Source organism: Channa argus, chromosome 5 (assembly GCF_033026475.1).
Source record: "Channa argus isolate prfri chromosome 5, Channa argus male v1.0, whole genome shotgun sequence".
Lineage (NCBI taxonomy): Eukaryota > Metazoa > Chordata > Actinopteri > Anabantiformes > Channidae > Channa > Channa argus.
The window spans coordinates 1,659,446-1,676,577 of record NC_090201.1 but is presented as its reverse complement, the minus strand read 5'-3'; the positions used below and the strand labels follow the sequence as shown (position 1 = coordinate 1,676,577).

The 17,132-nt window shown below is 42.8% G+C and overlaps 1 protein-coding gene across 2 annotated transcripts; it reads right to left on the bottom strand.

Moving 5' to 3' along the window:
• Positions 1-1,181: 1,181 nt before the first annotated feature.
• On the bottom strand, positions 1,182-15,363 carry znf831 (zinc finger protein 831). Of its 2 annotated transcripts, none has more exons than XM_067505238.1 (4): positions 14,976-15,363; positions 8,862-13,017; positions 7,701-7,885; positions 1,182-6,846 (listed from the first exon to the last, which is right to left on the bottom strand). In XM_067505238.1, the coding sequence occupies exons 2-4, from the start codon at positions 12,967-12,969 to the stop codon at positions 5,986-5,988; spliced, it is 5,154 nt and encodes a 1,717-aa protein (XP_067361339.1). In that variant the 5' UTR covers positions 12,970-13,017; positions 14,976-15,363; the 3' UTR covers positions 1,182-5,985. The 2 variants fall into 2 exon arrangements, with proteins under 2 accessions (XP_067361339.1, XP_067361338.1); XM_067505237.1 differs by lacking the exon at positions 14,976-15,363 and adding an exon at positions 14,513-14,942.
• Between the last annotated feature and the right edge of the window lie 1,769 nt (positions 15,364-17,132).

The following is a 17,132-nucleotide window of genomic DNA, read 5'->3' as shown; positions in this document are numbered from 1 at the left end:
TAAAACAACTTAAACCCTGCTCCTAAGCTTCTAGACTTGCTACCTTTCCACCTGGTCTCCTGGACACACAGTATGTCCACCTTCCTTCTCTGCATCATGTCGATCAACTCCCTAGCCTTCCCTGTCATAGTACCAACATTCAAAGTCCCTACTGTCAGTCCTAGATTCTTAGCTTTCCTCTTCTCTCTCTGCCTACGAACACACCTTCCTCCTCTTCTTCTTCGTCTTCGACCAACAGTAGTCCAATTTCCACCGGTACCCTGTAGGTCAACAGCACCGGTGGCGGTCGTTGTTAACCCGGGCCCCGACCGATCCGGTATGGAAGTCTTTGTCACGATTCGCATGTTTGATTTGGCATGTGTTTTACGTCGGATGCCCTTCCTGCCACAACCCTCTGCATTTATCCAGACTTGGGACTGGCACAAGAAGACACTGGCTTGTGCCCCCTTGCGGTTGCATTTATCGCATAACTCTCTCTTGTTGCATATTTCCAGCAGTTTAGACATATCAGGCATCAGGCCTGATCTTGGCTTTGTGTACTTTGTGTAATCATACTCGTAAAACATCTTTGATACTGCATCCAATATGTTACCCTGCGCAGGCAGGTGGAGGAAAAAATTCTGTGGTTTACAGTCGTTTTTAGATAATTGATAAACTAAAGTAAAGCTGAATGAAAGCTCTGCTGTACTTAAAGTCTTAGGATCTCGTTACTAACAGTTGTCTTGTTGTACCAACCATCCCATTCACCTCCCTTTGAGAAAGACTTTTTCACTTTGAATACTACATGATTGATTTAGGCATAAATATCGAAGCGTCTGGATTTCCATTGTACTAAAATGAAAGCTGCATGCATTCATCCCTTCTGCATTTAACTGGACAAAGCAACGCTTTTTGATGCCGAGGGAATGAAAATGGGCTGGGATTTTACTGTCCAGCAACCTCTTCTAGAAGTCAAACAGTTTAGTAGTTGTATCAGTACTCTGTACTGGCGAGTACTCAAATGTAAGTACTTGTACTAGGAAAAAGTAGTATTGGAACATCCCTACTAAAGACCGACAGTAACTATTTAACTTCTTATGATGAAATAGGTTGAAAGGCAAAGGTAAGACATCTGGCTTTGTATACCGGGGTATGTAAATATTAAAAACAGGAAAAACATAAAAATATGTTAGAAAGTGTAGTTTATTATGCAGTAAAAGGTTTTCAGCAAGTCCAACACAATGTTTTTAGTGAAGATGAATGTAAAGGTATCAAGGCTCGAGTTCGCTGGATTCAACACATAGGCCGAATCATGCTGATGATTTTTTTATCTCTTCGAGGACAATGATTTGTAATACATAGATAGAAACCTTGGCAGCCTTGTCAGTTCACAGTGCAGTGACAAACTTAGTGTAAAATCTGTGAAGCTTCAGAGATTATCAAAAGATTGAAACCAGACTTGTTCTCGGGCAAACAGCAGCAGCAGGAGGAAGCAGGAAACAACCATGACGGACTAACAATATGCAGAGTTGGTTTTTTTGAGCATCTCTCTGCTAACATGGCTCTTTAGCTTTGGTCTTTCTACTTGGAAAACACATTTTTAATGTCATCAGTCTTAGGAGCCTTGCAAAATACACGTATAAAAGTCAAACTGACATCGGTGTTGCCTTTTCATGTTCAGAGAGTCTTGCTCGTACTGGTTGATTACAAATGCAGATGAAGTAGAAATGCATGGAGACAAATCACTGCCTGATGTGCCAGCACTTTTTCTTTTGTTGTTAACATGTGTCTTCATTTAAGCCATTTGCATTTTATAATTCACAGAAAAACTGCTGGACGTTGATTGTTTTGCATTTCAGGCTTAGGTACAGAGTAATAAAATTGCAGTCACAGGATGTTTAAAAACTACCTCATGAATCTCTTAAGGCCAAGAATTAGCAACTCTCTCTACCAGGTTGCTTTAAGAGTGCTACCTGCTGGTGTGTGTGGAGCCGAGGCAGCAGCTCAGCACAGAGCTAATCTGAACCATTTTCCAGTCCTAAAGCGTGTGTCCACATTATTGGAGTAAAAACAGCTTTTGGCATTTGCCTCGTCGTAGTTTTATATGTGGAGTGCTGCACCTGTGTGCGTGTTTCCGGCGCGCTGAGCAGAGTGGGAATGCTACCAAAGTTCAAATATGTTGAACTGTAAACTGCACCGTTCTGATCATTGTGGATACATCCAGTCTTTGTTGACCACTGCTTGAGAGACCACAGACATAATCAGCCTGCTTGTGTCTCTCAGCAATTCCCAACCTGTATAATGTAAAATGACCTTTTGATCAAAAGCTGACAATGAGAGACAATGTGCGACTGTTACAGAGAGGAAAATACGGTGTCTGTCAATGTTCAGCACAATATTCTCTTTTTTTGTGATAAATACCCCATTACAATTATATATTATTAACAGTGGATATAACATTATAATGTACCTCACAGGCAATTTAATTTGTTCTTGATGGAGATCATTACAGCCCAAATGCACCTTAGAGCCGTGTTCAATATATGTGAAGATGGACAACTTTTGCCACTTCCATTGGTTTGTAGTGGGAAACAGATAAAATGTTAAAAAAATTCTAAATTCTGTTTCACCTTTTTTTTCTTTCAATAATGTAACTTGTTGTCAGCAAAGCAAACATCTTTAAACAGCCCATGTGCTAAAAACAATAATGTTTTATGCTACGACATCACAGTATTGAATTTATACAAATTTTAAATGAGGCTTCAACAATAGGAACAATGAATAAGACCCTGTGGATTAATGCTGAGTCCTCATGTGTAGTTACATCTGAGTCCTTCATACACATAGTCACAAGACCACATAGAATTCTCTCCTAAGTCTGTGTAGTGATGTTTGTGTTGCTTCAGTTGAACTGCTCTTATCTTCATCTATGTAAACTTCAGCTGTAAACTCCCAGTTCACCGTCAAAGGGCAGATCAACGAAGCTGACCGCTGGCAGGTGAAAATGTTAATTCTGATATTGGTGGCGTGGGAAGGAAAATTCTTAGTCCAACAGCAGAAAGGGTCTGGGTTCGATCCTGCCATGTTCTCCCTGTCCCTGCTTTGGTTTCTTTAGTGTACCCCAGCATCCCATTACTGTCCAAACACGTGTGTTAAGGTTGAGTTGGGGATTGTCCTCCTGAAAAATAGGTCATTAGCATCAACAGCAGAAAAAAAAATGTATTATGTGAAGCAGCTATAATCAATATAATAGTCACGTAGTATCTATAATTAGAAACTCTTGTACGGAGGCGGTCAGGGTTTGGGTATACGGAGCAGAGGGCTTTGCCAAAGGAAACTGAAAATCAAGTCCAATGCGAAACAACTTTCTGAAGGTGTTATTCTGACAAGGATGTTATGTACATGATGTCACCTGATGCTAGAAAAAGATACCGGTGCCTTTGTAAGAGGTGGCAGAACAGCACGAAATGGATGCAACTTAAATTGATGGCTGCTGTCCTGAGGGCACTGTTTCAAGAAACTCTTTGGCCGATTACAAAAGAGGCTAAGGGTTAAACGCCATATGGGTGTTTCAGTTGGAGGATGGAAATAATTATAACACCTAGTTAAGTTAAGTGCATTTAAAGACAAAAAATAGAGCCATGCATTCACTGAGCTTAAAAATCTGATACGTGCTCCAATAATAGTTGAAGTTAAAGAAAACACTGTGCGGCTGAAAACTTTTTAAATCTACGTAAATGTCAGATAGATTCGGCAGCTATATGCTTTGGGTTTTGTTCACTAATTTAACAGTAAAACATTTTTTACCAGGTTAGTGCTGGATGTTTTTAACTGACTTGGTTTCCATAGAAACAACCTCCAAAGGAATTGGGATATTGAAATATTTAGAGCAAATATCTTTTGGGAACAAGTTGTATTCTATTAAACTATTATGGATAATAACCAAAATCTAGTCCTGATAAAAAAAATCAAGTTATGTTGCAGCTGCGTGTTCTAGAGTTTGATAGAACAAGACGGCTTTAAGTGAAGAATAGAAACACACAGTCAGATGATGATGATGATGATGATGATGAAAGGATTTAGAGAACAATTTAATTTGCCTCATTATTTGTTAAAATGGTTGGAAACACCAAATGTACAGCACAAAGTTTCGGTCAGTTATCCTCACAGATGCAATCTGTAACAAGAATCTAAAATGAGAAAGTGAACAGCACAAATATTTGACAGTAAATCAGCTGATAACTGCAAACGTATGCACGTCTTGTTGCTCCTGCCTTGGCTCTGTCAACGGCACAGCAGGAAGTCAAATCAAACAGGTCTAAACAGATGCACTGGAGTTGAAGCTCAGTCAGCACGACTGAACACACACGCCTGTGAAATCCAAAACCTTTTATGACTGCGAACGAGCAGAAAATTGACAAGCAAGTCATTGTGAGCTGTGGCTGTGGATTTATTTACACGTAAATGTAGTTCAGCTATTTCCTGTTCTCGTGAGCTCCGGTGCCATGTCATAAATGCTGACTCATAACAAAACCCAGACGGGGAAAAGGGTCATGACCTGCCAGCCAGCACAGGCTTCACCTGGACTCTGTGATCGGCAGCAGAGATCGACTTAATGGGTATTTGGCAGCATGTGTACATGATTCACAGACACAGGTGTTGTCTGGGAAGGTGCACTGAGTGTTACAGAGTGCGGTTTATGAGAGAGCGAGTGTGGGAAGGTAGACATGAATTATAGCAATTGATTTGTGTGTAAATGTGGGCGAGCGTAAAGGAAGTCACACAACATTTCTTAGGGGCAGAAGACATCTCATCGCTTGTGTTAAATAGCAGTAGAAGTAATAATTTTCCTGTCAACACTCACAAAGCCTGATGTAACACAACAGGCAGCTGATAATGTGAAACCAGCGCACTCACTACTAAGAGTAAAAATACAGTAGCCAAGCAGTTTTCCATGTTCTAAAAGGGGACAATTCATTTTAGTACTTTCAATTAAAGTCATCAGCAGGACAGAAGCTTTTGTGGCTCTGTTTAGGTCAAATTCATATGTTTAATAAATAGCTCTGTTAGTGAGCTAAATACTGTATCCAAGCTGGCTACAGTGTTGCTGGTCTATTTACATATGATGTCATGATGCCATGAGAAAAAGATGATGAGAAAAAGCCCCTTGTTGTTTTGGAAATTTCATGTCTGTTTTCTGTAATTCCTTTTTTGTGTTTTGGGGGTAACTGATGTGTATTTTTTGGGGGGATATTTTTGCAAGTTTCTGATCATTTTTGCACCTCTGTTGTTCACTTTATGAGGTTGTTTTTCTTTTTTTGTTGTGTAGGAGCTCTTGGGTTCCTGAGGCCTTTGCCCCGTGGACCTGTTCCGCAATCCAATTCTGGATCCCACAGCCCCTGTATTTACAACCAGAAATAGCTGTTGTACACACATAGATGCCATGAATAAAGTGAATCCAATCACGTCACTAAACTACAATAAAATTAATTAATATTAAGATTAGAAACTCGTGTTGAATCGAAATTCAAATTAACTTTAACAAAAACAAAGGAGAACTAGGAGAAACAATGGTTGTAGCAACTCAGTCACGACTCATTCACACTCCACTCACGCTTCTGATTGGTTCGTCAAACATGCTGATCCCTGAGATTTGTTGATAGTCATCGTTTTATTAATAAGCTGCTCAGCTGGCTTCCTCTGTAAACTATTTAGCTAGAATGCTCTGTAAAGTTCTGCAAAGGTATGTTGAGTTTATAGCAAATTGTTGGGTGTTTTCAGCTCTTTGCAAATGTACTACTTCCATTGAATGTATAAAGAATCATTGACAGTTGATTTTATTATTGACCAGTTATAAGTATACACTTCCTAATGAAGAAAGAGCCAATGATGCAATTTTTTACTCCAGAACAATTTTTTTTGTAAGAAATATGTGTGTGTGTGTGTGTATATATATATATATATATATATATATATATATATATATATATATATTTCAGCTTTCCCCTAAAGCTCAATGATAAGCTTTCCTTCATCGTCACTACTGCTCGTGTCTTCTGAGTAGTCCTGGCAGCTTTGCACGGGCCTTACTCCACTGGTCAGACACTCGCCCGGCTGAAAGCCATGAAACTGGCCAGCCAAGAAAAACGATTGGTATTTGTGGGTAATGTCTGGTCTCTCAGAGTTACTGCCCTGTGTTGTATAGTCATTTGGTTTCCAGTCCTTTGGGTCCTGCTCAGGTCCTGGGTATGTAAAGGACTTTGTTGTTGGCCCAGTATTGGTGTTTCCTGTCCATTCAGCTCTACTCTGACCGACCTGAAGAGAATGAGAAATATGGCAGTGGTGCGTGCTGAATGGTGTTTTGGCTTCAGGCGAGAGATTCGGGCTTTCGGGACGTCCTAAATGTACCTTAGTACAGCAACGTCCTGCTGAGCTGTTGTCCCGTTTCGTGGGATTTTCTTGCTGTATGGACAGGGTTCGCTTTCCGTCCACATGTGAAGATGTATGGGTTTGCTGATGGCTGGAGTCAGTTCGTGAAAAAGCGTTTTCTGCCTCTGTTAATTGGGCCGGTGCTTTAAAAGGTTCACTTACATTTGATCCACCGTGGCTGTGGGTGATGCTGTTTTCCCACTGGTACTGTGAGACATAAAAGTTGTTTATCTCCAGTGGGGGGAGTGGAGAATTGAAAAGGTTAGTGTGACTGCTGCTGGATGGTAAAACAAGGTTTTTTGATGTGCTTGGAGCTTGCTGAAGGCTCTGTGGAGGGTTTTCAGACATTCCTGAGTGTGTCTGGGAAAGATGCTTTAGATGCTGCTCAGATAGCCAAGAATTCTTAAAGGCATCTGTCTTGACCTTTCTGTCTTCTCCCTGTTAATAAAAGAAGAATACAAGGATAAATGTTATCATGATACCATCACAATAATACAATCATTGTCCTCCTTCCATTGAACCTTCATCATTACCTTTCCACATTGCTGAAATACCACGAAGCTTAATGTGTCTGCTGAGTTTGAAATGATGATAAACTCATCACAGGATACATACCAAATTATTGGAGCATTCAGCTGTTGGAAGCACCGCTCTTTAACTGTTTACTGTGTATGTTTTGAATCATATGGAAGATATTGTGCCACAAAACAAACTAGCAGCTGCCTAGATCTGGTATCGTTTTAATGGATTACCGATGTTTTACATTGGCGAAAGGCTCGTAAATACTCATAATTCACATTTCTTTCCACCGTGTGTGGCTCTGTGATGTACATTTTCGTTTAGTGTATTTGTCACATGTAAATCTTCGGTTTTGTCCTGGGGATCATATGTTTATCGTGCTGAAGTACTTAATGTGAAAACCGACTTCTGGATTCTGTGTTTTTCTGTTTTTGGTGAATGTCTCAAAAAAAAAATGAAAAACTACTTTGTGATGTAACAACTGTCACGCCTGAATCCTGCTTCCACGTGAAGCCCTTGTCATCTGTGAGTGATGGATTTGTGGGAAGATTTGCTTGAGTTTAGGAATAATTAAAGCAATAAAAAATGTTTCTGAAAAGAATGTTGCATTGGATTCAACCCTGAGCTTTTTCATTTATGGGCCATTTGTATACTGACTTTGAATAGCTTGAGGAAGAGTTTATGTATTTGTGAAGAAGATATGACCAATGTCAGTTCATTCAGCGTCACTGCTGGCTTTGTAATAAAAATGTAAATGGGGTTACACTCGACACCTGGTCTGTCTTGTTTTCTCCTGTCACCCCTCCATCACCATGCCCCTCCACACAGTTGTGGGTTGTTTCCTCAGCCTCTTGACTATTTTGCCTGCAGGCTGTGCTGTCTGGCTGCCCAGGGGTCCCTTCATGTCCCGAGGACTGCAGCTCCTTCTGGCCCAGCAGCGGGGCTCCCTCCATAAGCCCTAAGGAAAGAAAAACAAATAAGGCTGAGTTTTTTTAGGATTGTATATATATCTTCCACATTAGTGTTTTATCTTGGTTTACAAACTAAGGCGAGGATCACAGCCCATGAAGAAAATTAAAGGTGTGTTTTGTAGTAGAAATACACATGGGCAGGGTCAAATATAATAAGAAGTGGCGAACACATGATTAAAAAAAAAAAATGGCTCAGCGACCAGAAATAATACTAATAATTAGCAGGTAAATCAAATACACAGTTAGCACATGGACATCAATTCTATGTCAGTATCATGCCCTTTCCAGGAGTACTTGAAACTATGTTTGTTGTTCTAGTTTATCCAGGAGGCAGCGGAGAGAAGTCTCAGGTTTGTTTATTATCTACTCCCCAGGATGTGGAGACGTAACTTTGTTATTGTCTGTAATCCTCATCTCCTTTAAATTAAAAAGCCGGCAAAGTTGGTGTTTTGTACCGCCATGGGAATCGGATTACACGCTCAAATACCGGTGGACACTACAAGTCTCTGCAAAGGGCCTTGGGGGAGCTGGATCACATGTCACAGTAAAGACAATCATAATCACAATTGCAGCGACATGGACTGTGGGACTTTATGTAACCGCAAAGAGGGTTTAGGCGGACCACTGGCTGATCGTTTTTGTATGAAATTAAAATTCCTAAAAGCGATTTCACCTCCACATCAATTGCACTTCCCAAAATGAGGTTCAGATGAATATTTACTGTGAGCATTTACTGCCATCTTGTGGTTAAACTGGGGTAACGCGTTGAAAAGTATATGAAAAATATACTGTATAGTTCAGATGATCCCTGTCCTTAAACTGGGCGACTATATACATTTGAGTCCACAACAGTATCCATAGCTAAGTTTAAATTCAGTATGTGCGAGAATAAGGTCTAAGCACCATTACATCCTTCATCTCCAAAACTAAATGAACAATTTAAATAAATAAAATAGCATGTACCTGCAGCAGGGCTCTGACTAGTTGTGGGCACAGCTGGGACATCCTTTGGCCTTTGCACCTGGATGTTCGGAGACACTGACGTAAACTGAATAAGCTGCTCTTCTGAGTGGGCTGAACTGATTACGTCCTTTGATTCACTGTGAGTCATTGCCTGTAAAGGGGCAGAACTGTCCTGTAGTTCCACCCTGTCACAGCCTGTGTTTGCATGATTAGCTGGTTTCACAGTCTCTGTAGGTTCTGGAGGATTAATGCAGCATGTGATTGCTTGTGGGTTAGAGTGTCTTGGACCTTTGCATTTGTTAATGGAAAGTGAAGATGTTTCTTGGCTTTCTTTGCCCAGGAGTTCACTTTTTGTACAAATCTGATCTTCTGTGGTGGGAGAAAGGGAGGCCACACTGAGACTGTGCTGACTATCCAGCACAATTTGGTTCTCAGTACTACAGTTCACACAAAGTGCATGTTCCTCCTCTGATGTTTGATGCTTTTCTGACTTAACACCTATGAGTGAAGCAGCAGTTGACATAACATCGCCCACAGAGCTCAAGGTCTGTGTGGCCGTGCTTACATTACTGTATTTGTGTGGGCGTAGCTTCAAGCCTAGAGTTTCAAGAGGCTTAGATTCAGCGGATACTGTAGACTGGCTGCAATTACTGTGCTCAGTCATGTGGATATTTGGCTGTACCTTCCCAAATTGAAGAGACAGTGGGGGTTTTATACTCTCAGTGTTAAGTTTAGGTAAACCCTCACTTGGGTCCAATTGCTTTTGATGTCCTGCCTGTTGATGGTCCCTTGCCTCACTGCTAATTTCCATGGTGACAGAACTTTGACCTTTATTTGGGAGGCTTTCTGGAGCCAGTACTCCCTCTTCACGTCTCTGTGAGATGCAGCAACCTGCTTGCTGCTCAATCTGTGGTTCAATAAGAGCCAGCTGCTCATCAGATATGATCTGGAGGCAAATCTGCAGGTCTGCTGTATGAACGTGAAACACGTTCTGACCGACTGGTTGCGTCTTGTCAAATGGTACAATTTGACAAGGTACAACTGGGGTGTTTGGACCGGCAAAGGCTCTGTTTACGGGGTTTAACTGGTCTGATGCTGGTGAGAGATGGGAATGTGGCAGAGGAGGGTTAGCATTGGGTTGACCAGGTGAGAAAGGTGGACTGGCAGCAGCAGATGTCTGAGTGTTTGCTGAGGTGGTAGGTGTAGTGGGGACGCTTGCTACCACAGGTGCAACAGGTCTGGCTAACTGCATAGGCACTGAGCCTGATGCAGATTTTGACGGCTCTATCAAAGTGCTGCATAAACCTGCCTGGTAATTTTTTAAACAGGTTGTGGTTATTGTGGTTGCTGCAACTTGCCTGTGAATTACAGGCAAACTAAATGTGACATTTTCACTGAATCTCGATAACTTAGCCTGACAACGGGTTGTAGCCGTGCAGGGCAAGATAAGCTGGGTTTGTGCAGAATCTAAAGAAATGGTCTTTTTGTTATCACAAGTCTTTGGTGAAGTGAGAGGATCACCACATGTTTTTTCAGAGTTCGAGATCAAGCGTGAGCTTTGCTCAGTGTGAGCAGATGACACAGCCGAGGTGAAAGTGCAGCCATCAGTTCCAGTTGGTTTATACACAGCAGGTGGTGAACTATTTGCATTAGGTACGGCAGCGTTGGGTAACTTGAGCTGGTACTTGGGCAGGAAGCTGGTCTTGGCTGCAGAAGAGATGGAAGTGGCCAGCGAGGTGCTAACAGATGATGCATTCGCATTGATTATGCATGGTGCGAAGCAAGCTCCTTTGAGCTGCGTGTGCTGATTTCTTTGATAGTTGGTGTAACTGAGATTTGTGTCCTGCTGGGGCACACTGCCACTGACAGAAGGAGGGGGGTGAGTCACTGTCTTTGGGTCGGTCTCCATAGATAGCGAGAAAACCATTTTGTCATCAGTTCTCTGCTTTTTCCTGTCTGAGGGAACATGGGCTCCACAGAGCTGCGAGGTGGCGTCGGTATGTTTGTCTTCATGAATGAATCTCCCGGCCTCTGTGCTGCTCATGCTGCTTGTTCTGAGACCAACCAGGGATCCAACTGAAGGTAACGGCAGTACTGACAAAGACAGATTTCTGTGCAGTGGAGTCTTGAGAGCGCTGCTTGAAGAGTGAAGATGGCTAGTTTTTAGTTCAAAATCCACAGCAGAGATGAGGGAAGGCTTGGCGGGAGGGCAACCAGGGTGGCACACTGTTGCACTGCTGCTTGTGCTGCTGGTTATTGTTGCAGTCTCCTTATGAACTGCTGACAACCGTTTCTGTGGACCCTGAACCACCTCATGCTCTGGGTTTATACACTTCCTGCCTTTAATAACAGTGTTATCACCACCGTTATCGGCATTGTAGAGCTTTTTAAATGTCCCGCCCCCGTACATGTACCACTTGTTGTAGGCAAACTTCTGTGTTTTCTTCCTCCGGAACTTTCTGTTGCTTGGCTCTGCACTAATGTCACCACCATCCCCATCACAGCTGAGACTGCCGGTGAACGCCTCCTCCACAGATGAATTCACGAAGAGACCGTCTGTTGCGTGGTTGCAGTCTACGGCTGTCTGCCGGACCAGTGGGCGGTGGGTAGATGACTGCTGGTTCACAGGCTTGATCGTGAAATTTGTTGGATGGATGTGGCCAGAGCTTCCCCTTCGAAAGAGTGTTTCATAATCCCTCTGATAGGAGGCAGTTGGGCTGCTCCTCTCAGGCTGCAGGAGGGTAACACTGAAGGGTAGGGAGTTGCTGCGTGTCAAGGGGGCGTGTTCAATGGTGGTGGAGTGCTGAGTGGGTACAGAGCTGTACAATCCAGGCTTTCGGTTTCTTTGTGATCCAACATTACTCATCTTCATGTCAAAATGAAACGAGTCCTTGTATGTGTACGGCATGGGGAGATCAATACTGCCTTGCTTTGACAGAACTGTCTTTCGTGGCCTTACATTGTCCAACTGTTTGTCCTCCACGACAGCTGTGTTGTCAGAAATCAGCTTAGATATGCGCTCCTCCAGTTTCTTCTGCTCCTGCTCTCTCGCAGCGTCCTTGGGCTCCAGTCCGCTGTGGCCCGGCTCCGAAGTCGTTTGTGTGCTGGACACTTCCTCAAGATGCTCTTTGGTTGATTCAGCGACAGAGTCCATGCTGTGGTCTGGTAAAACACTGGCAGGACTTGGGTAGTGGTCACTGCTCTCACTAAAGCCTGAGTCAGTGCTCTCGTGGCTCTGTGATTTTCCACCTGACACAGAGCTTTCCCACTGCTTGGAGAACAGAGTGGCCTCTTGTCTCTGGAGGGGAAGATGTCGACTTATAGTCAGTGGAGATTTTTCATTTCCCCCCCTCTGTTTTTCCTCCTCTGTCATTGCCTTTGGTTCTGTGTTATGACCTGCTGGGGTCAGCCCACTCTGTTCACTGACAGACTCTTGTATCTTTGCAGCGTAGACCTGTGTGGTATGGGCTGGGCAGGTAGTTGCAGGTAGCGTGGCATCCTTCTCCATGCTGCCTGACTCATCAGTGTGCTCATCCATAGACATACTGGAAGTATGGGTGTCTCTGGAGCTGGACATGCCGTCCAGACTGCCCAGGCTGCTTTGCTCTGACTCGGATGAATGGCGGGCATGAGCCTGAGTACGCTTATGTTTGTAGAGGTTGCTCTGAGTCTTGAAAGAAACTCCACAAGTAGTGCAGGGGTAAGGCCGCTCCCCTGTGTGGCAGCGGAGGTGCTTCTCCAGCACGCTGGGCTTCATGCAGTCCCGTCCGCAGTGACCACACACATGCTTTCCTGCCGATTTGGGTCTGGCTGCAGGAGCAGCGGCTGCCAGACTCAATCCCGCCTGAGACTGCAACCCACCTGCAATATGGAGTGTCAGGAAGGGAAGCGTTTCCTTGGAGTAGAGTGGCGGCATGGCCAGATGGAGTGTGGCTGGCTCGCGGACAGCTGCAGTGGGCTGTGGGTAAGGCTGTGCTGGAAGAGCAGGCACCGTGTGGATGTAAACAGCCGCCAGTGGGGCTTGGATGTCCATCCTTTTCTCTGTCTGTGCTGCGCTGGAACTGATGTGAACCGGAGCACTCGCCAATCCTGGCTTGCCAGTCTCCATGGTAACACTGCTGCTGTCGTGATGAACCAGTGCCAGGTCTCTAATTACCTGTGAGATAAGAACAGTTTGCATTAGACCTTTGCTTTGCCTTAGATCAAAAGGGGCTGCTCTGTCTATTTAAGTGGGCATGTTCCTGAGACTGAGGCTTCATTCCTGGCAAATATTTAATTATTGCACCAGCCGAAATGAGAATGAGCATCACACCGAAGACACATACTAAAACAGTAAGATACAGGACAGATGGCTAATAACACAATTATTCAAGTCTGGACTTGGCACGATGCTAAATTCCAGGGAGATATTTTTTGTAATCGTATCCACAATTCTGCAATACCAAAACAAAAAGTGATATCACAGCTGTGAAGAGCAATATTACCCATGGTTATAGTGCGCAGAGAAAAACAAAAGGCATTCGGATCTCAGTGCTGTTCGGTTTTAAGAGCAGACAGTGCAGGAACACAACTCTTAAGATGGAGAGACAAAAACACAGAGACAAATGTGTCTGTAGAGTAGAGAGGTGCAACGCGATGGTGTAGGAGAGAGATTAACCTCTGGGGAGGGGTGAGGGAGTGGGATCAAATGCTCATACAGTACATCTGAAGCTTTCATCTCCTCAGGTGAAACGTGTCTGCTAACATTAGCTGTTGCCACTGTCTGCACCAATTAAATGGCATACGCTTGATTTTCACTGTAGCATGTGGCAGCTTTGTCTCGTGACAGACTGTCATATTTGCGCAGTAATCTAATCAAAGTGTGAAGCCACCTACATGAAAAGATAAATGGCTTCGCATTACAGCAAGTGAATCTCACTTCCTGCTGCTGTGATACTGCTTGTACATGTACGGCAATTTTGCATAATTCACCCACCGAAGTACAGTTGGCATGGAGCGCACTCTTTGTTAGTTGGACAACACGAGCACGCCCACGTTAGAGACTTTTTGCGCTGCCGTTATAAGTGAGGAAAGTTTGTTTCTCGTTATACACGATTGACTTCTCTGTGAAAACAAGAAGCACTGCATGAATAGATGCCCTCGAATTTTTAATATTTCAACGTTATTTGCAAGGAAATTACCCTCGTACTGTAATCTGCTTTTACTTCCTTACAGCTATACATATTCATATTGTTAGGCATGATACAATTACAGATATAGGGAACTTAGGATTATAACGTGGAATGTTATGGTATGTGCACGTGTATGTCTAGTTTAAAATTGCATACAAGGAAGGTTTTTGTTTTGTCTTTTAAAGAGAATTCAAATCTAGGAAGAACAACCTAAGTGAAAATGACAGACTTTCCAGATTTGTCCTGTAAATTGGAACAAATTTGTCATTTCAACGTATTTGCTATTTTTAACAGTTGTTCACTTTATGATGGGAACATTTCAAAAAAGCGGAAATATTTTGTAGTATTGCTACGGCACAGTGTAAGGTCAGAATACTACCAGAAGAGACCAGAACGTGCTGTAACTAGGCCAAAACTCAAGCGCAACAGTTATGAAAAACAGAAACTGTAATTAAAAAAAAAACCTGTCAAGTCACTTACCGTCTTGCTTTAACACTACACTCCGTAATAATGATCCGGTTTACGACCCCAGCCTCAGAACAACCACAGCCTCTGTGTACCTGCTTTTCAATCTGTTCTGCCATCCAGGCCGTGTATTCCTGTCCAGTCTGTTTTTGTTCTCTCTCTCTCTCTCTCTCTCTCTCACAGCTCTTTGACTGTTTCTTGTCATGAGGAAGCGGAACAAATGCAAATGAGAGAGAAGATGCACTATGAAAGTGGTGAGGCAGAGAGGAGGAGAATGAGGGAAGGAGAAGGGCTGGCTGGGTGGGTGTACGACTGTCAAACAAAGACTTCCGGAGGACAAGTTGAAAACATAGATTACACAAAGTGATCAGCAGGAGTGAACGAGCACAAAGGCCCTGAGCACAGATGGAGGTTTTACAAGCCAATGCAATGTGCTGTGCAGAAGTTAAAGCAACAGCTTGGCAGAAGAAGTGCTTACCTTCAACAGTCATGTTGGCTCAGTGACTGACTTTACCATGAAGTAAAGTGAGTCAGTTGAAGAAGTACCTGACTTCTAGCTCGCTCATGTGCTCGCTTCCCCACCTACCTACTTCCTCCCACACACTGTATTTCATACACCCACATAGACAAGGGTGCAGCAATGCTAACACTGATGGTGGCTGCACACGCACTGCTCTCACTCTGTCAGGCAGAAAACAAATGGATGAGTTGTGAGTGGCTGGAGTGTGTTTTCCCACCTCCAGCCACAGCCCCCATTACAGCATGTATCATTTTGCAGGGGCTCACCAGTTCACACTGCACATGCTTTCGGTAGTAATTTTCCATGTTTTTAATCCTAAGATCTTGTTTGTGTCCACATTTTTGCTGCATTTGCTGTTGCTGGCTTTGATAAATAAAACAAAACATATGCTTCACTTATGTGTTTCACACCCCAATAAAACTGTAAATAAAACTGCTGAGCAGCTTCTCTTAATAAGCAGCTTAAATGTTTTTTAATTAAATTAAATTAATGAATTAAATGATCACTGATGTTTTATACAGTGCTATTAACAAGTTACATTAACCTAAATTAAGTTGCCCAGGAGGCCGTTTCCGCCGTCTCTAACTTTCATTTCAGGCACAAGGAGTTGTTTAGTAATTGTTTTCTTATTCTTTGCATTAAATAGGTGCCTGCTCCTGCTGGACTAAGATTGTGTTCTATTTCATCTGAGAAGGAGTTTTTGAGTCCAGTTTAGTCCAAGGGAATTTCTATTGAAACACCCATGTAGTGAGATCTCAAACTCAGGAAGTTGGCCAAATCTCAAACTCCGACCTCAAACTCAAAATTCAAGATGGCTGCTCTGAGCATGGAGAGTATGAAAGCTATAGTAAAATACTGTTTGTGATGTGATGATTTGCGTATCATTAAGCCAGTCAGAAACAATGTACCGTCCAACGTCAATCTAAGTACATAATGCTGCAATGTTTACATGCTTCAAATACTGTGTAATGTGTTGAAATAAATCTGTACTGTGAGTAATGGCTAACCTGGCTGCAACTCAGGTGTGATGACATTCCCATCTGTAACTTTTAAATTACAGTGTAAATGACATGCACCATAGTAAGCGCTGTCATACTGAAACAAATCACATGCTAAAATAGCAGACTGTATAACCAAAACAAAGAAATGAAAGAAGCTAAAACGGCACAAAGTCTGTTCAGTTTTTAAATGTAAATAAATAAACAACTACTCTCTAAGAGATGTTTTCCTACGATAGTTCAGCATTTTCGAACAGCTGTCATTGTGTGGGATCCATTGTACAATTATTAGATGACATCTGCTGAAAGAAAACTAATATTTTTTTAATATGATTTCACTGCTATAGACTCTTGCTGGTCTCCAAGGCAACTACAGGCTGGTCCGCTTAGAGCATGCTTTGTGTTGACATGGTAACAGGACACCTCCTACCACGCATGTTATCTGTTGGCTTTACACACCTCATAATTCTGCAGAGTGGAAGAATAGTTCCGGGCATGCTCACATATTTATAATAGTGTGAGTGAGTTGAAATCTTTTTCATGTGCACAGTGTGTATGGATTTGCACAAATGTCTTCTCCAAACATTCCACAGGGGTTTATTGATCTTGACAGATGATATTTTGGTCATGTTACTTTGGTTACTAGGATACAAGGTTGAGTCAAGTTTTACAGCTGATGATCAGCAGTGACAAAACACCCAAAAAATGTGTTCCCTTGCTCATCATCGTCCCAAAGCTGCAGAACCTTTGCACTTTAAAGAACGTAACAGTTTTTACTAACATTTATCCATGTGGATGGGGTTGTGTTGTGCGTGGGCGTGTCAGACAATATTGAGCTACAACTACGATTGTGAAACGATCCCACTGGTTATAAACATCCCTTAACACCATTGTCAAAAAGCTAATCATGCAAAAAAGTACATCTTCTGCCACTTCCAACAAAGAAACAGCTCCTCTTTGCCTTTTGCTGTTAGAGTTTACCTCGCTTTTCTGACGAGTGTGGGGAGTGTGTGTTCAGTTACTACTTCACAGTGTATTAGATGAGCTCCTTTGTCTCTTGGCTCCAGACAGAAGGCACCCAAGGGAAATACCCAGCTTACTTCATTAGAGTCCAAAT

What these genes read in the sequence shown, in the direction of transcription:
- znf831 (XM_067505238.1), bottom strand. Translation starts at nt 12,969, where the DNA reads ATGGAGACTGGCAAGCCAGGATTGGCGAGTGCTCCGGTTCACATCAGT. An exon ending in TAGTCAGAGCCCTGCTGCAG is followed by an intron (nt 7,886 to 8,861) that starts GTACATGCTATT and finishes TTCTTTCCTTAG; the next exon opens with GGCTTATGGAGGGAGCCCCG. An exon ending in GAGAAAACAAGACAGACCAG is followed by an intron (nt 6,847 to 7,700) that starts GTGTCGAGTGTA and finishes TTTTATTAACAG; the next exon opens with GGAGAAGACAGAAAGGTCAA.